Here is a 15,988-nt window from a genome sequence, read left to right as displayed (position 1 = left end):
AATACTCTGCCAACAGAGTTTCAGCAGGCAACTTCTGTGCCAACTTTTAAATGCCTGCTGGAAACTTTCACATTCTTTCGGGCAGGTGCAGGCAATTAAGGACCCTTCCTTCCTGTTTTTAACTCTTTTATGGCCTTACTGTATGGTTTTATTGCTGACAGCTGCTTTGATAAATTGCTGTTGTTGTGACACAGTTGTACGCACATATTTAAATAAATAAACAACTAACTTCTAACAAGCCAAATTCTTGTACATTTTGCCTCATGTCTCAAGTCCTACAAATGCTGGAAATGTACTCTCTCTTTTTAAAGAAAGCTGAGAATCTGAGGACCCTGATTCATTCAGGGGAGAACAACACTTGCTGAAGCTCTCGTAGTATCTGATGGGGGAAGTCCTAGCTCTAGACTTCCTGTATCAAACAGAAAGTTGATTTAGGCTTCCCCCAACATTATTGATACCAGGATATGGAAACAACAATTTGAAAGGGGCTTTGAAAGACCCTGTTTGCTTGGTTTGAAACACCACCCTTAGCAAGGAATAACTTGTTTATAGAAAAGAAATTGAAAGCAAGTAGAGATTTTCAGAAATCCAAATGGGATGTCGTGGAATCATAGGGTTGGAACAGATCTGAAAACAAGAGTCTTGGACCATCCACCCCCATATTCCCTGGCCCAGTTCACACAGACCCAGACCACAGTTTTGAGAACAGATACAGTGCAGCAAAGGTACCCGTGGATTCACAGAGACAGAAGTGCAGAGAACAATTACCGGTAGGTTTGTGTAGCCTGTGCTGCTGAATCCTCTAATGAATTGATTCTGTTCTCCCAGGGGAGTACAGGAACTGCAGAAGCAAGAGACCTCGTGCTTTCCCGTAACTTTTGGCAGAGCTTTACCAAACCATTCTTCAAAGAGGAAAGCAAAAGTAAGAGGGGAGGGGGAGAAATAAATCATCCTCCATTTTCTGTGCAGTTCACTTCGCGGTTTTTTGAACGATAGCATGGAATAGGATTGTTGCCCTTTGAAAAAAGGTTAGACGGCTCTTTCTGCTGTGTCTGGCAGTTTGTTTCCCATTGAATTGCAGTGCAGGTGGGCAGTTGTGACCTTTCAATTCAAGCACTTTGCTTACATGTGCACCGAGCGCAGATTTTTGCACATGATAATAGCTTCTGGTGCATCTGCCTTTTCAAGTGGTGTCCTTGACCGGCTAATGTTCTGCAATGGGGATTTTCAGGAAAATGTCGAACTGGGTTCCCCCCTATGCTTATCTGAGCACTTTGCTTCAGGAATTTTTCTGATGCCCTCCTAGAGAGTGATCTAATGTTCGCTTTAGCCTTGCTTAGCAAGCAAAGCTAGAAACTCAAATCTGCTGTTCTTGCCGAATACTGTATTTGCAATTGGCATCCATTCATATTTGCTAATGAGCTTGTGAAACAGAGGGGGGGGGATCATCCACATTGCTGCTAATGGTGTTTGGAGTTTGGATTTCAAAAACTAGTCCTGGAATCATCAGAGTATCAGACTTTTGAAATTGTGAATATGAACATAAGAGGTATTCGTAACTCAGTTGAATTCCACGAGCAAAGGAATGCAATGCTGCAGCTTTAAAAAATGCTTCGTACGTAAGCCGAGTGCGGATCTCTGTAATATTCATTTAGCATCCTCCTTATGCTACTGATGATGTGATACAAGGTGTCCAAACAACCCCCCCCCCCCAAAAAAAAAACCTGTTGGGGCCTTGGAAGGGCAGTGACTAATTCTCTGCTTTTCTAGGGCATAGTACCAGACTGGAGATAATTTATATGTACGTTCCTCAGGGCTACTGGATTGAGGCACTACCATAATGGCTTGGGAAGAAACCACAGGTGAGCAGTAGATGTGAAGTTGCCTTAATCTGAGTCAGATAATTGGCTCATCTAGATCAAAGTTGTCTACACAGGCTGGCATAAGCTCTCCAGGGGTTTTGATGGGAGATTTTCCCAGCTGTAACTGGAGATAGCAGATATGGAATCTGGGAACTCTTGTATGAAAAGCATCCACTCCATCATGGAGCTAATATAAATTGGGCCCCCAAGAGCTGCTGGAAAAGACAGACAGGAGTCTCCTCAGTTGGGACTGACAGGTAGGTTGGGTAGCTGGGGTCCATAACCAGCCCATTTTAGAATGAGGCAGGTCCCATTCAGACAGGTCTGGAAAGCAAGGCTTTGAATTCTAAGGAGCAATTCTCCTATTAGGACAGGTCAGACTTGGGAAGCCCTGGCCTGATAATTCTTAAGTCCCCAACAGAATTTCCACGGTTGGAAAGAACACTTGATGTGCTCGCTTATAACAAGAGTGGTCAGTGTTGAACTTCAACTCCCATCAGCCTGCCTCGGTCAGGAATGAGGGGAGTTGTATTCCAGCAATATATAGGGCACTGGGTTGCCTTGTGAGGTTCCCAACAAATCAGAGAGCCAGCCTTGGAAACCAATCACTGCCTTGGGAAGTTCAGTGGAGAGATTTCGGAAGAGCTGATGCTACCAAGGACCTCCTGATTTGATGACTTAGCAACAACTGCTTCTAGGTTTCATGGGCCAGCCCGTCACATCAGTGCGAATTTCTGTGACCTCCTTGAACAGAGGAGGAAAACGGGTCTTTTCACTTTTTAAGTTACGTGGAACAAAATAACCATTTCACCCCGCCACCCTTCGCTGTCTTTCAGGACGATGATTCCTATCACTGAATTCCGCCAGTTCTCTGAGCAGCAGCCAGCCTTCCGGGTGCTGAAGCCGTGGTGGGATGTCTTTACAGACTACCTTTCCGTTGCCATGTTGATGATTGGCGTCTTTGGTTGCACGCTGCAGGTAAACAAACAGGAATGCAATCTGATGCTGCCAAGGTAGGGCTGGAAAACTGTTCCCAAGTGCTAGCAGAGTTGGTCAGAGTGGAAGACAGATAGTCACAATTTCTATTATTATTATTATTATTATTATTACTACTACTACTACCACTACTCCTACTACTACAGTCGTACCTTGGTTGACGAACACCTTGCGACTCGAATGTTTTGGCTCCCGAACGCCGCAAACCCGAAAGTGAGTGTTCTGGTTTGTGAACGTTATTTGGAACCAGAACATCTGACAGGGCTTCTGTGGCTTCCGATTGGCTGCAGGAGCTTCCTGCAGCCAATCAGAAGCAGCACCTTGATTTCCGAATGTTTTGAAAGTCGAACGGACTTCCGGAATGGATTCCGTTCAACTTCCGAGGTACGACTGTACTACTAATCCTTGGTTAAATAATACAGGAGAGAAACTACTAAATGGAACCCTTTCCATATTTTTTTTAAGTGCTTATAGGTTGGAATCTAATCAATGAACAGAATCCACATGAACATTCTTTAAAAAAAACACCTGCCCACAGTTCTTTTGGCTCCCTGCTGCTAAAATTCACTCCACTTAAAAGTTCTCAAAGTGCACCTGAAAGTTGCAAAACAAAACCTCAGAAGTTGTCGTTTCCCCATCAAGTCAAAACACAAACAATTAAGAAGCTTTGAGCCTGATCCATTTCCTTGCTTGGCGAAACCAAGTTTTTCCTCCCCTCCCTCCACTTTTGTGTGTGATACTTTCTTAAATAGCTTGAATTCTTTGAAGGGAAAAGCAGCACCCATTTCTGCCTCTCTCCCTCTTCTTTCCCCCGTTTCGCAATCTCTGGTCTTATTTTTCTCCTTTGGTTCTGCTTAGAGATGACATGGAAGTGTTTGTTTTATTTCATGCCCCCTAATTAATAAATGTTCCCGAAAGGCAAAATAATGGAAAGTCTTAATGGCTTGCCTGTTAACTAATAACTCATATTAATTCCACAAGGTTTAGCTGAAAGTTTAAACAACCTCAGATTGTCCGGACTTGTTTAGGGTGGTCACTACAACAGTGTCAAAAGTTTTGTAACATTCTGTTGGACTAGAATTATGAGGAAGCCCCCCTTGAACCAGGAAAACTGAACCTCAGGGAGTTGGGAGATGTTCTTCTGAACCATATTAGGCATTACAAGACCAATCCATTCCCCTTGGGGCAACAGCTTGAGGTTTATATTTCTTTTTGCATCTCTCGGTCTTTTCTGGGTTGGATCTACACGGACAGCACAATCCTAACCATGTCTGCTCAGAGAAGTCCTATTGAATTCAAAAAGGCTTAATCCTAGTTAAATGGGATTTCAAGGTCCCATCTGCACTGCCCATCATACCACCTTCAGCAGTCATTGCTTCTTCCAAAGAATCTTGGGAACTGTAGTTTTTATTGATCTTGAGAGTTGTTAGACCCCTATTGCCCCTCAAGGAGCTACAATTCCCAGGGTTCCTTGGGAAGAGTGACTGGCTGTTAAACCACTCTGGTAATTGCAGCTCTGTGAGGGTAATAGGGCTCTCCTAGCAACTTAGAACCTTAGAGTTGGAAGGGACTCAATGGTCATCTAGTCCAATCCCCAGCAATGCAGGAATCTCAGCTAAAGCATCCATGGCAGATGGCCATTGACCCTTAACAAATTACAGTTAAAGGATAATGGGTGGGGCGGGGAGCCATGTTCAAAGTGGTATGAAGCTACTTTAAATGTGTAGTGCAGAAGGGGACTCAAAAGTCAGTGATTTCAATGGGTCTGATCTGATATACCGGTAAGTATTACTAAGTCTGGATCCAGCCCTGTAGTGCCCGTGGTTATCTTACAGTTAATTAAATTAGAGACTGTGCTTAATATTAGCACATAATAATAATAATAATAATAATAATAATAATAATAATAATAAATTATTTATACCACACGCTTGGTATCAAAATTATTTATACCACACGCTCGGTATCAAAAACTGGGCTCAGGGTGGCTAACAACAAATTTAAAACAATTGTAAAAGCAGCATAAAATACAGTATAAAAACACGAATAACAATAAATTTCAAAATTCAGAAATCAGTTTAGGGGAAATAAGCATTAGATAATCACCAGGGCTAGCTGGCTGAATTGGTCCTACTTGGGCCAGCGAAGAGGCCAGCGGAGAATTAGCTGTTGGGTCTCAGAGTGGGTAATCTTCATAAAAAGGGAGGGGGAGGGAAGAGAAAGGAAATAAAAGATCAGGCTGAATTCGAATTAAAGGCCAGGCGGAATATCTCTGTCTTACAGGCCCGATGGAAGGAGGTTAAATCCTGAAGGGCTCTAGTCTCATGGGACAGAGCATTCCACCAGGTCAGACCCATCACTGAAAAGGCCCTGGCCCTGGTGGAGGATAGTCTGACTCCCTTAGGGCCCGGAACCTCTAAACTATGGTTATTCATAGACCTTAAGGTCATCTGCGGGGCATACCAGGAGAGGCGGTCCTGTAAATATTAGCACATGACTCCCCCCAAAAAAATAATAATGGGAATGGTGGTTTCACCCTCACAGCGCTGCAATTCCCAGCAACCTTAACAAACTACAGTTCCCAGTTTCTTTGGGGGAAGCTATGTGCTGTGAATGTGGACCGAATGTGCTTTAAATGTATTTTGTGCACTACCAAATCCTTAAACTATTGCATGAATATACTGAAAATGGATCTGGTTTGGCTATAGAAGCCACCAGCCAGTTCTTTTTTGCTGAAGTAAGCACACTCAGAATGTGCAAAGCGAGCGCAGCTCCGGGAAATGGCATGTGAGAATGCAAATATTTGCATTCCTGCATATTGCTATTTTATAAATGCTCTTTCTAGATAGCAAGCTGTGCCTTCAACCGAAGCCAATGAGGATTTTCCCCTCCTGGCATGAATCTGTGATCGCTCAAGTAATGCCAGTAGCCGAGACCAATCCATCATCTGCGGTGTCACTGTTATTGATAACAGTGCTAAATATTTAATTTAGAGGGTAGAATCCTGCAAGGTGTCTGGTTCCCTGTCAGACACATGACAGTTGAAAGCACCCGAGGAGCCTTGAGCACTTTGTAATGGTACATTACAGCCGCATTTTCGGGTTGCGCCGTCCTCGGAAACAGCGCCAGACTAATTGTACAGGGGATGGAAAAAGAAATTTGTCATCCGCAGAACTGTGGTCGTATATAAGCACTGATGCGGTGAGTCATCGCTCCACTGTGTTCTGAAGGGAAGTAGATGCTCCTCCACATGTGTGGACTTTTTCCTTGGCAAAGCCTTCTCATCTGTCTTGCGCATATTCGCCTTGAAAGGGCTGCGAGCATCCACTCTGTGTGGCAGCGGACAGAACAATTACCACCAGCAGCACAGTAGTGGCAGTGGCATAACGTGGGTTGCCAGCTCCCGGGGCTGTGCGGAGGGTGTGGCAATGGGAGGGAAATGGATAGAGTATGCATGTGCATTCAACTGCCTAACAGCGTTGGCATCACCCAGGAGATCACAGCCGCAGAGAAAAGAAAAGAAGAGGCATTCTGTTGTCACTTTCTGGTTTGCATTTTCAGTGGAGCCAAGCAACGGAAGAGCGCAGCTGTATTGAGGCAGCACCAGGTGTTGACATTTTGCACCCCCTAACAATTTTGTACCTGGGGCAATCACCTCTGTGGGGTCTCCCGTGTTACACCACTGAGAGGTGGTAGATTGTAGCGGTTCCTAATAGCTGTTTGACTTAGAGCAGCCTGCTCCAACTTGGGGCCCTCTGTTTGTTTTGGACTATGGCTTCCTAGATAGCTCAGTTGGTAGAGCATGAGACTCTTAATCTCAGGGCTGTGAGTTCCAGCCCCATGTTGGGCAAAAAGATTTCTGGGTTGCCAGGGATTGAACTAGATGATCCTTGTGGTCTCTTCCAACTCTACTGTTTTGTGATTCCATCAGTGCCAGCCAAGGTGGCTTTGGGTGCTGATTTATTTATTTGATGCATTTATCTCCCACCAGACCTCCAAGCAGCTCAGGTACATGGTCCTCCCCCTCCCCATTTTATCCTCACAACCACCATGTGAAGTAGGTTAGGCTGAGAGACAGTGACTGGTCCATGGTCACCCTGTGAGCTTCATGGCTGAGTGGGGGCCAGAACCACAACCTCCCAGGTCTTAGTGCAACACTGTAATCCAGTGTTTCTCAAGCGTGGGTCCCTGGCTGTTGTTGGACTACAACTCCTATCATCCCTGACCACTGGTCCTGCTAGCTGGGGATGATGGGAGTTGTAGTCCAACAACAGCTGGGGACCCATGCATGAGAAACACTACTCTTGACCACAGCACCACACTGGCTCTCATATAACCTGAAAGAAGTGGGGATCATCTAATCTACTACAAAAATCTTGAGGTGGAGTAGACTGAAAATATATTATTTGTAAATATGCAATTAAAAGAAGCACAGTACTGTGAGTTTCTGTGTTCATTCCCATGGCAGCTTGATTCTAGTACCAACAAGTAAGGGACATGTCACTGGTCAAAATATTATGATAGCATTACAGGCCATAAATGTATGATGTAGACCATTCCGTTATTCTTTGAGATCAAGCCGATTGAGTGCTTTTACTTTAAAGAAAAATGGTACAATTTTTAAAATACTTTTGTTTGTTTGTGTGCATTGCAGGTTATGCAGGATAAGATCATATGCCTTCCAAAAAGGGTGCAGCCTCCGCAGACCAATTCTCACCTTCCCAATGTGTCAAATCTAGACTCTGACGCGACTCCATTTCTTCCACCCAAGCCATCCACACCTCCTGCTACTGTTGAAATGAAGGGCCTCAAGACTGACTTGGACCTCCAGCAGTACAGCTTCATCAACCAAATGTGCTACGAGCGTGCCCTGCATTGGTACGCAAAATACTTCCCTTACCTCGTCCTCATCCACACTCTGGTGTTCATGCTGTGTAGCAACTTCTGGTTCAAATTCCCCGGGTCGAGCTCCAAAATCGAACATTTCATCTCCATCCTGGGGAAGTGCTTTGACTCTCCTTGGACCACGAGGGCTTTGTCGGAGGTCTCTGGAGAAGACTCGGAAGAGAAGGACAACAGGAAGAACAACATCAGCAGGTCAAACACAGTCCAACCTAGCGCAGAGGGGACTTTGGTCCAGGCTCAGTCTCTGAGATCCATACCTGAGAAGTTCATTGTGGATAAAGGGACCCCGGGAGCTCTGGATAAAAAGGAAGGAGAACAGGCCAAAGCATTGTTTGAGAAAGTGAAGAAGTTCCGGCTTCATGTTGAAGAAGGGGACCTGCTCTACGCGATGTACGTTCGTCAAACGGTGCTGAAGGTGATTAAATTTCTTATCATCATTGCCTACAACAGCGCCCTTGTTTCAAAGGTTCAGTTCACTGTAGACTGTGATGTTGACATCCAGGACATGACCGGTTATAAGAACTTTTCTTGCAACCATACGATGGCGCATCTGTTTTCTAAGCTTTCCTTCTGCTATTTGTGCTTTGTAAGCATCTATGGATTTACATGCCTTTACACTTTGTATTGGCTGTTTTACCGCTCGCTCAAAGAATATTCTTTTGAGTATGTCCGGCAAGAGACTGGCATCGACGACATCCCAGATGTCCGCAATGACTTTGCGTTTATGCTACACATGATAGACCAATATGACCCCCTTTACTCCAAGAGGTTTGCTGTGTTCCTTTCCGAGGTCAGCGAAAACAAACTGAAACAGCTTAATCTGAACAACGAGTGGACTCCGGAGAAGTTGAGGCAAAGACTGCAGATGAATGCCCACAACCGTTTGGAACTACAGCTCTTTATGCTGTCCGGACTTCCCGACACGGTTTTTGAAATAACAGAGGTTCAAGCACTGAAATTTGAAATAATTAACAATGTCATGATACCAGCCACCATTGTGCAGTTGGATAATCTCCAGGAGCTCTCATTGTACCAATGTTCGGCAAAGATCCACAGTGCAGCCTTGGCATTCCTGAAAGAAAATCTGAAAGTCTTGAATGTCAAATTTGATGACTTCCGAGAGCTGCCACCTTGGATGTATGGGCTCAGAAATTTGGAAGAGTTGAACTTGATTGGTTCTTTGTGCCATGACATTTCTAAAAATATAACTTTGGAGTCCTTTCGGGAACTCAAGAACCTGAAAGTTCTGTACATTAAAAGCAACATGTCCAAAATCCCACAGTCTGTGGTTGATGTTTCGAGTCACCTTCTGAAAATGTGCATCCACAACGACGGCACTAAGCTGGTGATGCTCAACAACTTGAAGAAAATGGCCAACTTGACGGAACTAGAGTTGGTGCACTGCGACTTGGAGCGCATTCCCCATGCTGTGTTCAGTCTTGCCAGCCTCCAGGAATTAGACCTGAAGGAAAACAACCTCAAATCGATAGAGGAAATTGTTAGCTTTCAACACCTTAGGAAACTCACCGTCCTCAAGCTGTGGCACAACAGTATAACCTACATCCCTGAGCACATAAAGAAGCTCTCCAGTCTGGAACGGCTTTCTTTCAGCCACAACAAGATAGAGGTCCTCCCATCCCACCTCTTCCTCTGCAACAAAATTAGATACTTAGACTTGTCTTACAATGACATCCGGTTCATTCCCCCGGAAATTGGGGTGCTGCAAAGTTTACAGTATTTCTCAATCACTTGCAACAAGGTGGAGAGTGTGCCAGACGAGCTCTACTTCTGCAAAAAACTCAAGACGCTGAAGATTGGGAAGAACAACTTGTCCGTTCTCTCGCCTAAGATTGGGAATCTGGTATTGCTGACCTACTTGGACATCAAAGGAAATCACCTGGAATTTCTCCCCCATGAACTCGGTGAATGCAGAGCACTGAAAAGGAGCGGCCTGGTGGTCGAAGACACCTTGTTTGAAACCTTGCCCTTAGATGTCAGGGAGCAGATGAAGGCAGAATAAGCTCAACCCTCTTAGATCTTTTACAGCAGGGGTGGGGAAACCTTTGGCCCTCCAGGTGTTACAGGATTCCAACTCCCATCAGCCCTAGCCAGCATGGGCACAAATCGTTATGAATACACAAAAAAGCATGTCTGGAAGGGCCTTAAAATCACATAGTCTGGGGTCTCCAACCCCACTTGAATGTGCTTTACAAAATGATGCCCAGGCTACAACAGCCTTCTGGACCCTTTGGACTCCAACTCCCATCATGCCCAGTCAGCATGGCAAGTGGCCAGGCCAGGAATGATGGATTTTGTGGTTCAGCAGCATCTGGAGGGCCACAGGTTTTTCACCCCTGTTTTACAGAAACTCGTCTCTGTCAAATGCCTTGTACATCACGAGCTAGCCTGAATATGCCTTTAAAGTCTATTTTTTATTATTTTAGTGGTCCCTTTGTATGGACACTTTTGGACTAGGTTGTATATGTATATATATATATATTTTATATATAAAAATTTTACTTGGTTTTCCTCACCCAACGGTGTTTGTAACTGTTCAAATTTTTATTTTGCCTTGATATGAATGGGTCTGCGTAGTTCTTATTTTGTATCAGTGAAATCAAGTTGCTTGTCTGCCTTAAAAAAAGGGGGGGGGGCACTCTCCAGAAATACGGTCAGTATGTTTCAAGGCATTGAATGAAGGTTACCTATATGAATGTAGATGAATGTACAGTTGCCATAGCAATTCTAAGCCATTTGATTCAGTTTTGTGTACCAGCTTATCCAAGGTTGGGGAACCTGTTGCCCTCCAGGTGTTGCTGAACGACATCTCTCATCATCCCTGACTGATGACTATGTTGTCCGGGATTGATGGGAGTTTGGAGTCAAGCATCATCTAGAGGATCACAGGTTCCCCATCTCTTAAAGCACCAAGTACCCTCTATCTTCTTCTTTTTTATCCTAGTTGTGGGTAACTGTCATTCCCTGTCCCAGAGGCTTCATTTTGACAATAAAGTAAGTCAATCCTGTTTTGTGGTTGTGGATCGAACCTGTGGCTGGCAAACAGGAGCCTTGTTCCCTTGAAGATTCTAATTTATTAAAATAATGCTTTTGGCTAGGATTCTGCTCTCTGTAGTGGTGCCAAATCTTTGAGTCACCTTTAACATCTTTGGGATTTTCAGCCATGGTCAGAACCCTCTGCTAGAGGTTGTGTTCCAACGAAAGGTTGTACTGTGTATAGTGGAACTTCGGTTTTCAAGCATCTCGGAAGCCGAACATTTCAGAAGCTGAACACCGAAAACCCAGAAGTAATTGCTTCCGTTTTTGAATGTGTCTCAGAAGTCGAACGGATTCCGAGGCGTGTTTTTCAATTTTCTCAATGAAAGTTGCCAATAGCCCTTTGCTGTTGAATGTTTTTGGAAGACGAACAGTCTTCCAGAAAAGATTTCATTTGACAACCAAGGTCCCACTGTACTATGTAAATTTTCTCTCCCACCCTAACTTTTTTTTAAAAAAGTGTTGGTTCTCCCCAATGTACATCCGAAGATCTTTGCAAGTCACAATCATGTAGCCAATGAATCAGCCGAAGAACGCTTGTGAATTTCCTATTGTGAATGCTGTTTGCAATTCTCTAAGGACGGATGTACTACGTAGAATATAGATGTCAAATTGATGCCCACTTAATTGCCGTGGCTTACCCCTCAAAGAATCCTGCAAATTATTGTTAGTGGAGATGTTGAGAACTGTATTAGGGATTTCCCTTGCTTCTTTCATGGAACGACAGTATCTAGGGGGTCCCTGAGGAGAGGGAATGATGGTGTTATTGTGAACTGCCTACCATAGAAAGGAGGCAAATACGTAAATTGATTATTATGACATTACCCGTCAAACTGTGAGACAATGTCTGGCTAGAAATGCCCTCATTAGAAAAGTTGTAACCTCTCCAAATGAAGGTTGTGATTGTATTCATGTTTGCCTGGGAGGAAACCACTGAACTCAGTAGAACTCACTTTCACCAGAAGATGTCATGCTACAGAGAAAGTCTGATTATTTCTGCTTAAACTTTATTGGCATTATAGAGGGGTGGGTGAGTGGAGAACGCAAGATTCAATGTGGTTTTTTTGTTGAAGTTAGCTCTCAATTAGATCATAAAACTGGAGGCCTATTTTTAAATAAGTATAAGAACAATTATCCGTAATACACAATCACTGCTGCCCAATCCAGGATGAGGCTCTGATCCAGCCAACATTCTCCTCCTCTTTGATTTTCATTCAACTCATTTCATCCTTATCTGTAAACAAGTCAGAGGTTGAAGCGAAACACCGCACGCTCTACGGTTCTGAGGTTCGGCAGATTGTGAGGAAGAAAGCATTCATTGCTAAAAGTACAAATCTAATGTAAACCAAAGCACTGTCATTACTAATTAATGTAAGCCCCTTTAATGTGCCTGCTCCACCAGTGACTTTCTGTGGTCACCTGCTGTAGATTAGAAATCTGAGACTATGGTAAGGCTGGGAGCATTGGGAGAAGAGGCTGTGGCCCTAAACTGTGGTTTGCTCCTACCGCAAGGGCTGGCTTCCAATGGCTGCATATCGCCAATAAAATCTAACAGTGGTAAAGCTGAAGGGTGCTGCTTATATTCACATCCGCACCATACAAACACAACACTCTTATACCACTTGAACTGTCATGGCTTCCCCCAAAGAATCCTGGGAACTGTAGCCCTCCTTAACAAACCATCATTCCCAGAATTCTTTGGGGGATGCCATGACTGTTCAAGTGACCAGTGTTGAAAACTCCCATTGTTCTAGTCGTATTATGAGACCGGGAATTTCATTAGCGCCAGCAGTTTCTGAGCTCTGGGCGCAGTGCTGCTCCTAAGATTTCCGATTAAAACTGCAGAGTGGAAGGAAAGGAGGACCCTTTTCTGCCTCCCCACTTCCAGCCCCTCTCTGACGACCGGAGAAGAGACCCTCTTAAGAATATTAGGGGTGTGGGCAGCGGAAGGACTAGACCGTGTGGGAAATGAACATAATATTTTAGCCACTGTTCATTCATTTTCAGCTTTGTATTCTTGTTACAAAAAAAGCGCACCTGGACATCCCGTTGTTGTGCCCACAACCTTGGTTTAAGGTGCCATTTAGCTCCTAGCTTTCATATCTCAGTTTCTAACACTGCAAGTGACACAAGAGTGATTTGAATGTATGACATAGATGTGACCTGTTTCTTAACCAGAACAAACACAAGTTGCACCAGTGTTTGCGATGTAGGTAATGTGCACTGTATCTACCTGTGAATAAGGGCTGGTTCACACAAACTTTAGTTGGATAAACACACACACACACACACACACAGAGTTGCAATTGAAATTATTCAACCCCCATTGCAGATGTGAGACTGGAGAAGCCAGTATAAGTTGCGTTTTCACCTGACTTTGGGGGAACCACTTGAAGCATCCGTTGTGTTGAGCTATTTCCGCTTTCGTTTGATTTGCTTATTGCAAAGTCTGTAAACCTTGATAATAAACCCAATTTGCAGTTGGGGGTTGAATAATTTCAATTGCACCCACATGCACCCCTACATGGAGGGACATTGGAATAACCACAATTTCTACGACGTTTTCATTAGTATTTTGTTTTGAGATTTGGGCCTGCCATGTTCTTCACATGCTGGGAGGTAAATGCATGAGTTCATTGTGCAGAGAGTGGTTTGTAGCCAATACTAGTCCTGCTCAGAGTAGGCATTTTCATTAACTTCAATGGGCCAACTCTGAGTGGGGCTGGCTTTGGATACAGCCCAGAATCTTGGTCTTGCAGTTGTGTGAACCAGTCCCCAAAACTGCTGCAGTCAGTGAAAGCATTCATTCCAGACTACAGTTCTCTAGTCACTGACTTTGGAGAACTTCCATTAACTTCTCTGGAGTTTCTTCAAAACAAATGATTTAAGGAGTGAGCTTTCTTTAAAAGGCCTCTTCCTCATGTATTGAAAACATTTATTATGGTTAAGAGTGTCTTGCATGTATTTTACAGCACATTCTTTTTCTAAACAGAAGTTGCAGGTGCTCCTGTTAGCGCTAGTTTTTAATGTTTTATAATTGTTTAAAATTATTGGGGATTTTTTTAAATAAAAAATACATTGTCGTGTAATGTCATGAAATAAGCTCAGGTAAATGAATGTTCGACTTCTTATTTATATTTACTCTTTTGGTGTTTGTGCAAATCGTGTGCAAAATCATGTTATCGGGATATATTTGAAAAGTTCTTGCTAAGAAAAAGCCATTTTCCTAATTCTTTCCAAGGTCAGGAAGTTATGTCAACAGAGAAATGCCATATGTATTCCGTCATTTTGCTTCATATATTACAAACGTATATCTGCCCATAGTCAACCACATAAAACATTACAGCAAATCATGGTCATCTAGTCTGAATCAATTTTTAATTTGTGGTGGTGTAATTGTTGTAAGGGGTGTTTCGTCCTGAGGGAATGCAAAATGTAGTGGTTTTGAAAAACTGGGGCAACGTAATGAAAACAGTGTGTTGAAATAAGTGCATTGAAACAGTCTGGAATTTGATCTTGATGCTGTTTTCAAAACCGAACCGGAGTCATTATACCATCAGCTTGTGTTCTGTCATGCTACAGAAGGCACAGTGGGGCAGGGAGATGAAATAAAGTTTGTTCCAAATGTAGCATTTTGAGGCAAACAGTGTTCATTTCACCAAACTGTTTCTTCCGCATGCCTTTATTTCAAAAGTGAGTAGCGTCTCCTGCAGAGCTTTGTTTAAATTCGTGTGTGTGGCACAAAAGGGAAAGGGTGCCTCCATCCTCCTCTAGCCTCTGGCACCCACTGACAGGTGACCCTCAGTAGGGAAAAAAGTTACCCATTCTTGCTTTGGTTCTTTAACCAAAAGGAGAGCCCCATGGCCAAATGCCTGGGAACTAAAATGCATTGACCATGGATCTTCTAAAGCAAGTGGTGAGAGACAAGAGGATGAAAATGGACACGACAGAAGCAGCCTCCTTTTTTGTTAATGCAAAGTGTTCCCAAATCAAATGGGGGGGGGATGAAAGTCTTACTAAAAGCTCTAATGAATGAGACAAATTGCCCATCACTTTCAGTGGATCTTGAGCGGGAGTAGGGCCTGTGTGTGTGTGTTGGCATGCACAAATATTACCGTATTTTTTGCTCTATAAGACTCACTTTTTCCCTCCTAAAAAGTAAAGGGAAATGTGTGTGCATCTTATGGAGCAAATGCAGGCTGCACAGCTATCACAGAAGCGAGAACAGCAAGAGGGATTGCTTCTTTCACTGCGCAGCGATCCCTGTTGCTGTTCTGGCTTCTGAGATTCAGAATTTTTTTTCTTGTTTTCCTCCTCCAAAAACTAGGTACGGTAAATATTTGAACATTTTAATTGTTACTTATTTATTAGATTTGTATACGGCCCTCCACCCGTAGATCTCAGGGCAGTTCAGAATATAAAAACACAAAACACATAATAAAAATAAGAATGGGGGAAAACCCACAAACCGAAACATCACTTTCAACCTTAGTTTTCTCAACATAATCTGGCCCCAAAACGGTGAGCATTAGATTCAAGTAAACACAGTGCGGGTTATGTGGTTACTGATTTTCATGGAGAGGGGCAAATGTAATTGAACGCTGTTTTCTACCAGGATTTAAGTTGCGTCCCTCTGACCTTCTGAACAAGTCCTGCATCCGGTTGACAGTGCATTGTAATGAAACAATGCTCTGACATCATGGAGATGCTTCCAGGCCGAATCTGTTGTTCTTCCACTAAGAATAGCAGTAAGCATTTAGACAGATTTCCTGGATAGCTTGCGTGTTCATGCATTCCTGTCCCTCGCTGACCTTAAAAAACAACTGGGGTGAAAAGCTTCTTGCGTTTTGCAGTGATCCTCCCTTACTCAGCTTGGTAAATGGGCTTCCAAAAGGGTATGTGCCCATTTATCAGTTTGGGCCTTTCACTGTGACCAAAGTATAAGCTCCAGTTCCTTCGTTTACCTCTTAACGAGGCAGCATGCATTAAGAAGCCTCCCAGTGACTGTGGTGGCTGCCAGTCCTCCAAAGCAGCTACGGGAGCTGTATCTTGAGATCGCCTTTCCAGTCCCTCCTCTCACCCTGTATATTATACCAGGAAATGGTCCCTGCTGCTTAGCCTGCTGTCGTTTGCTAGGGAAATTGACTCAGGACAGTAAGTTCATTCTTCCA

General features: G+C 43.7%; 1 protein-coding gene across 3 annotated transcripts in view; it reads left to right on the top strand.

The window, feature by feature from the left end:
* The window catches only part of LRRC8C (leucine rich repeat containing 8 VRAC subunit C), a 37,608-nt gene extending 23,162 nt beyond the window's left edge, over positions 1-14,446 (top strand). Inside the window, exons 1-4 of one of the 3 annotated variants that reach the window (XM_028732849.2) lie at positions 298-922; positions 1,771-1,862; positions 2,699-2,840; positions 7,513-14,446. In XM_028732849.2, the coding sequence (XP_028588682.1) occupies positions 2,703-2,840; positions 7,513-9,783 (2,409 nt within the window). In that variant the 5' untranslated portion in view covers positions 298-922; positions 1,771-1,862; positions 2,699-2,702 and the 3' untranslated portion in view covers positions 9,784-14,446. Of the gene's footprint in view, positions 1-297; positions 923-1,770; positions 1,863-2,698; positions 2,841-7,512 lie in introns of those variants that run through there. The other 2 variants (XM_028732850.2, XM_028732851.2) reach the window with 2 other exon arrangements.
* The last annotated feature ends 1,542 nt before the right edge of the window (positions 14,447-15,988 follow it).

Source organism: Podarcis muralis, chromosome 5 (genome assembly GCF_964188315.1).
Source record: "Podarcis muralis chromosome 5, rPodMur119.hap1.1, whole genome shotgun sequence".
Taxonomy (NCBI): Eukaryota; Metazoa; Chordata; class Lepidosauria; order Squamata; family Lacertidae; genus Podarcis; species Podarcis muralis.
This window is presented reverse-complemented; position numbering and strand designations above follow the sequence as displayed.